This window comes from Arachis stenosperma, chromosome 2 (assembly GCF_014773155.1).
Source record: "Arachis stenosperma cultivar V10309 chromosome 2, arast.V10309.gnm1.PFL2, whole genome shotgun sequence".
NCBI lineage: Eukaryota > Viridiplantae > Streptophyta > Magnoliopsida > Fabales > Fabaceae > Arachis > Arachis stenosperma.
In genome coordinates this window covers 42644085-42654650 of record NC_080378.1, presented here as the reverse complement: position 1 = coordinate 42654650, position 10566 = coordinate 42644085, and the positions used below count along the sequence as shown (strand labels likewise).

General features: G+C 29.5%; 2 protein-coding genes across 2 annotated transcripts; one reads left to right on the top strand and one right to left on the bottom strand.

Annotated features, from left to right (window-relative positions):
• Positions 1-948: 948 nt before the first annotated feature.
• On the bottom strand, positions 949-1950 carry LOC130962826 (uncharacterized). The gene is made up of 2 exons (XM_057888990.1): positions 1730-1950; positions 949-1657 (listed from the first exon to the last, which is right to left on the bottom strand). The coding sequence occupies exons 1-2, from the start codon at positions 1948-1950 to the stop codon at positions 949-951; spliced, it is 930 nt and encodes a 309-aa protein (XP_057744973.1).
• A 7037-nt stretch (positions 1951-8987) lies between these two features.
• Positions 8988-9689, top strand: LOC130962825 (uncharacterized). Its single transcript, XM_057888989.1, has one exon. The coding sequence runs from the start codon at positions 8988-8990 to the stop codon at positions 9687-9689; it is 702 nt and encodes a 233-aa protein (XP_057744972.1).
• The last annotated feature ends 877 nt before the right edge of the window (positions 9690-10566 follow it).

Sequence of the window (10566 nt, the reverse complement as noted above, 5' to 3'; positions counted from 1 at the left end):
TCTTGAACTATAAGGAGGAAGACATGAAAAAAATAAGAACATATATAACTGTAATAGTAGCATGTCAATTTTATACTAAATTTTATATCAAAAGGCTAATAAAAATTTATCGACAACCTAATATCTTACTAACTTCATTAGAAAAGCAATTGGCATATGATGTTGTGCTCCTTGTTACACATTTCATCTCAAATCTGAAAATAGAGTTATAGATAAATTAGTTATATCTACAATAAATATTTATACAAAAGTGTAAATCATAAGATGCTATTAAAATGAAAATAATATTATTCTTACCTAAATATTATTAAAAACTTCTTTGAACACGATATTTGTTATTGATGACTTTGGATTTCCGTCTTCGTCAAGAATTAAAACCTTGAGGCAAATGCGACTCTTAACTCTTGACAAAGCAACATAAAGTTGTCCCTGGATAAACACTGATTTTGGCAAGTAAAGCCCTACATATGATCATGATTGACCCTGACTCTTGTTAATGGTCATTGCAAAGCATACTGTTAATGGAAATTGTCTCCGTTGGAACTTAAATGGCAACTCTGAATCAGAAGGGATCAAGTTCATTCTTGGAATGTACACTTTATTTTGAATATTTCTATCAGTCACTACCGTCGCTCCAATTACATTACTGTCAAGTTCGTTAACTATTAATCGTGTACCATTGCATAAACCTGAAGTCTGGCCTATGTTTCGCAGTAGGATTACAGTGACTCCTGACTTCAAAGTCAACTTGTGATTGGGTAGTCCCAAATATTTTATGTCATTTAGGAACTCTAGTGTGAACCACTCTTGTTGTACATCTTCATTCTCATCAGCTTGACATGTTGTGTCAGAACTCAAATACTCCTTTTCCATCCCTAGAAAGATTGTCAAGAAAAGATCGTTTACCTTCTCGACACTCTCAAGCGTGGGTGCAAGAATTGCCCTACTCTAAAAATACCTGTAATCTGACATGTTTTGCAACAAATTTGGATATGCAAAGTCTACCAAATGAGAGAGAGGGTCATCAGTAGTTGTAATCAATAGATCATCTGGAATTTCAATTTCTAATTCAACACCAACAACAAAACCAATATTTCTATTTCCAACATCAAGTATCCAATTAGCAAATCTCTTCATTTCACCTTCATCTTGATTTGAAGAAGACATTAGAAGCCTCATGTTCGTTTCCAGTTTCAGAACCTTACAAAACGACCACAGATGGGATAAGTTAATAGCTGATGTCAATATATCGTGTCTACTCCCTTTCGAAATCACCGGAAGTATCTGTCTGAAATCACCTCCTAGAATAACAACCTTACCACCAAATGGTTGATGTGACTTATGTTGATCGGTAACTGACACAAGATCCCTGAGCGTCCGATCAAGTGCTTCAAAGCACATTTTATTGAGCATTGGAGTTTCATCCCAAATTATTAAGCTACTTTGGATGAGCAGCTCAACCTTCAAACTGCCATGCTTGATGTTACAAGTAGATTCATCAGTAATTGTAATGGGTATTGAAAATCTAGAATGAGCCGTTCTGTCACCAGGTAGGAGTAAAGACACAATTCCACTAGATGCGACATTTAAAACAATCTTTCCTCTAGACCGAATAGTAGAAGAAAGTCCATTCCAAATAAATGTCTTACCACACCCACTATGCCCACAAATGAATTAAAAACCACCATAGTCTGTAATAACAGCATTGAGTATCTCATCGAATACTAACCTTTTCTCATGAGTCATCTTTTGTTCCGTATATAAGTTTGTATGAGTTAACTTATTTGTGTCATATGCTAACTCTTCCTCTATTAGCTTATTCCGAAAAAGGCAAACATCAGACATCTCACGATATGGCATTGACTGATAGTCTCTTAAAAACCTTGCATTGTTGTTGAGTATCTTTTCAATCTCAATAAGGTAGAGCGTTTTCAATTCGTCATCAATCATGTTTAGTCCTACCAAAAGCACATGGTGGTTTTATGACATATTTAATAATTAATTCCAAAATAAAACTATTAATATTATTAATAAAAATAAAAATAATAAGAGAATACAATCTTGATATAAAAAAAGACATAGTAAAATACCTTGATTTTTCAAAGCTTTTCTCCTCTCATATAGCATTCCATCAGCTAATAATGTCTAAGTTGCATTCCAAACACGCTCTGGGTTGCTAATGCTCTTAGATATTAGTAGCATCGCAAATAATTTTCTCAATTGGTGATCAGATGCAAGTTCAGCTACCTCAATAATAGCTGTAATGAATTTCCTATCATCGCACAGTAGTCCCATGGAATAGCAAGCATCTTGGAAGCTAGAATGTGTAATTCCATTAACTGTCCTAATAGACTCATATGTTGTGCAACCTCTCTGAACAGCTAACAAAATTCTCATATAATAAATATTACATGTACCCGGTGGAACATAGTTTAACCTCCCAATAGAATACCCTCTTTTACGTGGATGCCATTCCCTTGCTTCTCTATCATAAACAAATTGATTTGAAAACTTAGCATATGTCAAAATTTGACCTGATTCAAATTTTTTATATTGGCCCCCATCCATGCTAAGAACATCATACATTTTCCTTCCTCTTCTTCTACGATTTCCTCAAGATCATCATCGTCCTTAAAAATTCTCGCAAAGGAATGTCTTCTTGGTAGCCATCTTTACCGTAAGGAAACATCATAAGATACTGAAGAGGAATAAATACGGTGTGTGTCTCATGAATCCTTTGTAGATGTTCAGACTTTAATTGAACTATAATATCACGCCCTGCATCTCCATAATGAAAATCTCCTACTATTAGAGTTGTGACCTCGTTAGAAGATGGTAAATTGTAGACTCTTGCGTCCTTTGATCTTTTTCGGTACAACCGTAGCCTTATATTTGTGATATCTCCTTGATTCAGGTAGTTTCTCACTATCCTAAATGTGTGAGCAAGAACATTATGTTGATCGATCATGTCCTTGAGGTCTAGAACTAAGGACTGGTCAATGTTATTGTTGGTTGTTCTTGAACCTTATAAAACATTAATTGAAAAATATTAGTATTCATAATTAACCAAAATCAAAGTATGAACTACCTTAATATGTTTTTAATTAGTTTGGAATGCATGATACAAACCTAAAAATATCTATCCTGTTTGAGACCTCATTTTCTATATCATAAATATATAACTGCGCAAATTTCGCTCTTTGTTCCTCAATTGGCATCAAGCTTCCAATTATATGGTAGTTTTGTCCACTCACAATGAATTGGGGAGGACTTGTCCCATCATTGATGGAAGTCTCTATTTTACCTCCGAGGGACGTGAAGCAAAACATGCTATTATAAGTTCTTATATTATCCTTAAAATGTTTGTTTTTTTTTTGTCTGCTCTAGATATTAAATCTTGCAAGAGCTAAGATGGACGTTGCAAAAATGGCAGCTGTACCTTCCCTCGCATACAACATATTGAGAACTCAATATTGGATCCTATTATGGACTTCTCTGATTTCTCCTCATAACACATCATAGCGTCGCAATGTCGACAAAAAAATTCTGGGTCACTAATATCTATCACATCTAATAATCACTAAGATAATAAATTATGTTTTAGTTATATTTATGTTTCACATCTAAAAAATTATTCCTATACTCTTTTTATTAGTAAATTTTTTATATTATTAAAAAAAATAAGTCCTAAGTTGAATTTATGTATCGCGAAGAGGAGTGGAGTCTGTTCCTATTCCATCAAAAATTCCAAATCAATCATTATTTTTTGTTATATATTTATATCCATGTAGTTCTCATTTTCTCTCTATTTTTTTTCTAACTATTTCACTAACTATCCAGTTTGAATTCAACCTCCTTGCTCCTCCACATCTCTACTCAATAAATAAATAACTAAATGGTCAATTCAACTTCAATGGCAACTTTAATTTTCTTTTCATTCTCATTTATTTAGTTATCTAAATATATTTTATGAAAAATAATATATATTTTTTCACAAAAAATTCTGTTTTCAAATAAATATAAATTTAATCTCACAGTCAATAAATTCAACTAATAGTTAAAATATTTTTTTCATTTCTTTAAATAAAAAAATTGAAAATAAACAGCTTATAATTAAAAAGAGAAAAAGATGAAAGTACTTCTATTGTTGTACAGAGACAATCTAAAAAATAACAATGTAAATGGAGTAAAGAGAAAATTTATAAATGTAAAAAATAAATTTAAAAATCAAAACGGTTAAGAAGTCACTTAATTAGGAATTAGTATTAGAATTTTAAATTTCAAAATTTTAAATAGAGTTTACTAATTAGATAGTGCAAATTTTAATTTTTTAAATAAATTTTTCTAATTAAACGTTCGTTGTTCTTCAAGAATATAGGAATTTGTTAATTTAAAAATGATTTTATTAGTTTCATCATAAATAGTATCAATCCTATTATTTGTGGACAAAAATAAATAAAATTAAATACAATCTAAAAATTAATAACCTTATAAATTGCGTAAATTTAGAAAAAATATTTAAAAAGAGAGAAAAAATAAAAATACTTCTATCGTGCAAAAATAATTTAAAAGATAACAATGTAAATTGAGTAAAGAGAAAATTTATAAATGTGACAAGTAAAAAAATTTAAATTTAAAAATCGAAATGATTAAGAAGTCATTTAATTCGGAATTAGTATTTGAATTTCAAATTTTAAATTTTTAAATAGATTTTTCTAATTAATTAGCACAAATTTTAAATTTTTAAATAAAATTTTTTAAATTAATTCAATTTTGTCAGAACAACATTAGAAACAGAATTAAGTATAGAAAAATGTCAAATTAAAATTTTCTTTTAAATAGTATAAATAACCTCACATTTTAATAAGACTAGTAATTCTATTTACTTTAATATAATCTTTTGTAATTAGCATAGTAGCTAATAAATTATATAAAATTTTAAAAAATATTCTCAAATCCAATTGCTTACTTAAAAATTCAAAAAAAATTATTTGAATTTAAATTTAAAATTTTAAACATAATACTTTAATTAAAAATTATAATTAGATTTTCTTTTTAAAATAAATACACATTAAAAATCAATAACTAACTTAATTATATCAACAATAATTCATATGAAAAATTTATAATTTTATGACATCTTTATCTTTATAGTAATATAAATCTTTATATTTATCTTTATAGTAATACAAATGGGAGCTCATATGTTGACGTGGCGCTCATACGTTCAGTCTGGGAGTTTATTTTTTTAGGTGTCGTCACTAAAATTTTTTAGAATTATATTTATAAATTATAAATTATTATTTGCTTAGATTGTTATTTTCAAATTTTAAATTATTTGTTTGGGTTGTTTTACTTAGGTTGTTATTTTTAAATTTTAAATTATTTTATTTAGATTATTGTTTTTTAAATTTTAGATTATTTTACTTAGGTTGTTATTTTTTAAATTTTAAATTATTTTACTTAAGTTGTTATTTTTTAAATTTTAAAACTATTTTCTTAAAATTGTTGATTCTTTTTAACACTATTTTTTAAAATGATGTTGATTCTTTTTAAAAATTGCAGCTACATACCTCCTTTTACATATATTTAGGTTAATTTAGAATTTTAAAAATTGTTAATATATTTATTTATTTTATCTACAAGTTTAATTTAAATTTAAATTAAAGTCAATCAAATTTAAAAAAATTTAGCTATGAGTCAACTATATAAAAATATAACTGTATAAGTTATGAGATATTTATAGCACCACAATTCAAAGTACATCAATCCCTTTCTTTACATATATCAAAAATTTAAAATTTTTCTACTTATTCCAATAGCTGCTATTTACAAAATTACAGAAATCAATCTTATAATTGACAATTTGTGTATACATATACGAGTGATACGATTATGGACACTACCAAAGTTACGAAAATTCTCTATTACCATACTCAATTGAGATGGTTTGGCTCAATGAAGACGTGAGTATTCTACTGATATTTTTTATATTATTTTAAATTTATATTATTTATATTTTAAATTTGTTTGTTTATTCTCATTTAATTATTTTTTGATTTTCGTTTATCAATTCTAGGGAGGAAAAATATACGTCTCAACCTAATTGATAAGACATTCTTCTTTATCGTTGAAGTTCACATATCTGATAATCCACATTTTTCACCTTCTTATAAAGTTAAGAAGATGACTGATAATGTGGACCTCATAAATAAATTAAAAAAGGCTCACCCTATTCAAATTGTGAGTACAGTTATAAGTGTACTTTCTATTAAAAATTAATTTATTTTTTGCTTCTTTGGTCATTACTAGTATCTAATTTATAAATAATAATTAATAACTAATTATAATTTTAGAATGTTGACTACACCAATGGTTTGCTTCCAACTTCAAAGACATCCTCAATCATTGGAGGGGAGGAAGTAGAAGGTGCTAATGTATTTATTCAAAAAATGAATTTTTTGTTTGTTTGTTTTCTCAAAGTTAGAGCTTAATTTTATTCAAAAACTATTATTGAGATAAAATCAAATGTGAGAAGGAAGTCTTTAATTTAACGTAGTGTTTTGTACAGAATTTGTTGCTTGAATTCTCCAATAAAGTTGCGGGCAATGATGAATCTGAATTGTTGAAAAATACTATTACACCAGCCAAGCGACTATCCTCGGAGTCGAAAGATTCGGAGGTGGAAGGAGATACCTCAACTTGTAAGAAGATCAAGATTGAGAATAAAAATTGAGAATTTGAATGCACATATTTTAGAATCACTTTCAGAGTCTATCTAATAGAATAATGCCAAACATATGTTTGTTTCGGTAGAAACATTGTCTTTTCTTGAGTTCTTATTTTTCTTTTGATTCTTTTCAATTTTTATGTTTGGAATTTTTATAATTTTTTAAATATAAATTGAATTTATTTGGTTATTACTTGTGGTTTTATTTTCAATTCGATTCACACCGTTGATATTTTGTTAATTTCTGATTTAGTATTTAATGTCATAAAGTTATAAATTTCTCATATGAATTATTGTTGATAAAATTAAGTTAGTTATTAACTTTTTAATGTGTACTTATTTTTTAAAAAAATCTAATTCTAATTTTTAATTAAAGTATTATGTTTAAAATTTTAAATTTAAATTCAAATATACTCTTTTTTTAATTTTTAAGTAAGTAATTGGGTTTGAGAATATTTTTTAAAAATTTATATAATTTATAACCAAATATAAAAATTATAAAAGATTATGTTAAAGTAAATAAAATTATCAATCTTATTATAATGTGAGGTTATTTATACTATTTAAAAAAAATTTAGTTTGACATTCTTCTATACTTAATTCTGTTTCTAATGTTGTTTCGACAAAATTGAATTAATTTAGTATTTTGAAAAAAATTAATATTTTTTATAAATTTACGTAATTTATAAGGTTATTAATTTTTAGATTGTATTTAATTTTATTTATTTTTATCAACAAATAATAAAATTGATACTATTTATGATAAAAATAAAAAAATTATTTTTAAATTAACAAATTCCTATATTCCTAATGGACAACAAACGTTTAATTAGAAAATATCATCTTTAAAGATGATGACGATCTTAAGGAAACCGTGGAAGAAGAGGAAGGAAAATATACGATATTCTTAGCATGGATGGAGGGCAATAAAAAATTTGAAGTAGGTCAAACTTTGACGTATGCTGAGTTTCCGAATCAATTTGTTTATGATAAAGAAGCAAGGAAATGGCATCCACGCAAAAGAGCATATTCTATCGGGAGGTTAGACTATGTTCCACTAGGTACAGGTGATATTTATTATATGAGAATTTCGTTAGCTGTTCAAAGAGGTTGCACAACATATGAGTCTATTAGGACAGTTAATGGGACTACTGTGCAATGGTAGGGAATTCATTGAAGCTATTAATAAGGTAGCTAAACTTACATTTGGTCATCAATTGAGAAAACTATTTGCGATGCTACTGATATCTAATAGCATTAACAAATCAGAGCGTGTTTAGAATGCAACTTAGACATTATTAGCTGATGGAATACTATATGAAAGGAAAAAAGCTTTGAAAAATCAAGGTATTTTACTATGTCTTTTTTTATATCAAAATTCTATTCTCTTATTATTTTTATTTTTATTAATAATATTAATAGTTTTATTTTGGAATTACTTATTAAATATTTCATAAAATCATCATGTGTTTTTGCTAGGACTAAACATGGTTGATGACGAATTGAAAAATTTCTGCCTTATTGAGATTGAGAAGATACTCAACAGTAATGTGAGATCTTTAAGGGACTATTAATCAATTCCATATTTTGAGATGTCTGATGTTCGCCTTTTGCAGAATAAGCTAATAGAGGAGGAATTAGCATATGACACAAATGAGTTGACTTATACAAACTTATATATGGAACAAAAGATGACTCATGAGCAAAGGTTAGTATCGATGAGATACACAATGTTGTTATTACACACTCTGGTGGTCTTTACTTTGTTTATGGGCTTGGTGGATGTGGTAATATATTTATTTGGAATGAACTTTCTTTTGCTATCCGGTCTAGAGGAAAGATTATTTTAAATGTCACATCCAGTGGAATTGCGACTTTTACTCCTACCTGGTAGTAAAACGGCTCATTCTAGGTTTTCGATACCCATTACAATTACTGATGATTCTACTTGCAACATCAAACATGGCAGTTTGAAGGCTGAGCTGCTCATCCAAAGTAGTTTAATAATTTGGGTTGAAGCACCAATACTCAATAAAATGTGCTTTAAAGTACTTGATCGCATGCTCGGGGATCTTATGTCAGTTACCAATCAACATAAGACACATCAACCATTTGGTGGTAAGATTGTTGTTCTAGGAGGTGATTTCAGACAGATACTTCAGTGATTCCGAAAGGGAGTAGACACGAGATATTGTCATAAGCTATTAACTCATCCTATTTGTTGTCGTTTTGAAAAGTTCTAAAATTGCATACGAACATGAGGCTTCTAATGTCTTCTTCGGATCAAGATCAAGGTGAAATAAAGAGATTTGCTAATTGGAAACTTGATGTTGGAAATGGAAATATTAGTTCTATTGTTAGTGATGAATCAGAAGTTGAAATTTCAAATGATCTATTTATTATAACTTCTGATGACCATCTCTCTCATTTAGTAGACTTTGCAAATCCAAATTTGTTGCGAAACATGTCAGATTACAGGTATTTTCAGAGTAAGGCAATTCTTGCACCCACGCTTGAGTATATCGAGAAGGTAAATGATTTCGTCTTGACAATCTTTCTAGGGATGGAAAACGAGTATTTGAGTTCTGACACAATATGTCAAGCTGATGAGAATGAAGATATACAACAAGAGTGGTTCACACCAGAGTTTCTAAATGACATCAAATGTTCGGGACTACCCAATCACAAGTTGACTTTGAAGCTAGGAGTTGCTGTAATGCTACTGCAAAATATAGACCAGACTTCAGGTTTAAACAACGGGACAAGATTAATAGTTAACGAAATTGGCAACAACGTAATTGGAGCGACGGTAGTGACCAATAGAAATATTCGAGATAAAGTGTACATTCCAAGAATGAACTTGATCCCTTCAGATTCAAGATTGCCATTTAAGTTCCAATTGAGACAATTTCCATTAACAGTATGCTTTGCAATGACCATTAACAAGAGTCGGGGTTAATCATTATCACATGTAGGACTTTACTTGCCAAAATCAGTGTTCACCCGTGGACAACTTTATGTTGCTTTGTCAAGAGTTAAGAGTTTAGTGCACAAAAATTACAATCACAATTTTGCAATTTCGCACAACTAACCAGCAAGTGCACTAGGTCGTCCAAGTAATACGTTACGTGAGTAAGGATCGATCCCACGGAGATTGTTAGCTTGAAGCAGCTATGGTTATCTTGTAACTCTTAGTCAGGATATAAATAATGATTCTTAGTTTTGATTGCGAAAAATAAAAGAACATGAAATAAATACTTGTTACGCAGTAATGGAGAATGGGTTGGAGTTTTGGAGATACTCTGTCTTCTGAATTTCTGTTTTCCTACTGTCTTCTTCTTCACGCACGCAAGGCTTCTTCTATGGCAAGCTGTATGTTGGTGGATCACCGTTGTCAATGGCTACCATCCTTCCTTTCAGTGAAAAAGGTCCATGTACATGCTAATCATCTGTCGGTTCTCACTTGTGCTGGAATAGGATCTAGTGATTCTTTTGCGTCTGTCACTACACCCAACATTCGTGAGTTTGAAGCTCTTCACAGTCATCCCATCTCAGATCCTACTCGGAATACCATAGACAAGGTTTAGACTTTCCAGATCTCAAGAATACTGCCAATTGACTCTAGCTTATACCACGAAGAATCTAGTCTCACGGATTGAACGCTCTGTTGTCAGGAGAGGCAGTCAAACTTGTGAACCAGGGACCCAAGAGATAAACACTCAATCTAATGTAGAATGGAAGTGGTTGTCAGGTACGCGTTCATAGGTTGAGAATGGTGATGAGTGTCACGGATCATCACATTCATCATGTTTAAGTATGAGTGAATATCTTAGAAT

Excerpts from the sequence above, each read along its gene's own strand:
- LOC130962826 (XM_057888990.1), bottom strand. The coding sequence starts at position 1,950 with ATGATTGATGACGAATTGAAAACGCTCTACCTTATTGAGATTGAAAAG. Across the intron at positions 1,658-1,729 it reads AAGATGACTCATGAGAAAAG|TGGGTGTGGTAAGACATTTA; the intron begins GTTAGTATTCGA and ends TTGTGGGCATAG.
- LOC130962825 (XM_057888989.1), top strand. The coding sequence starts at position 8,988 with ATGAGGCTTCTAATGTCTTCTTCGGATCAAGATCAAGGTGAAATAAAG.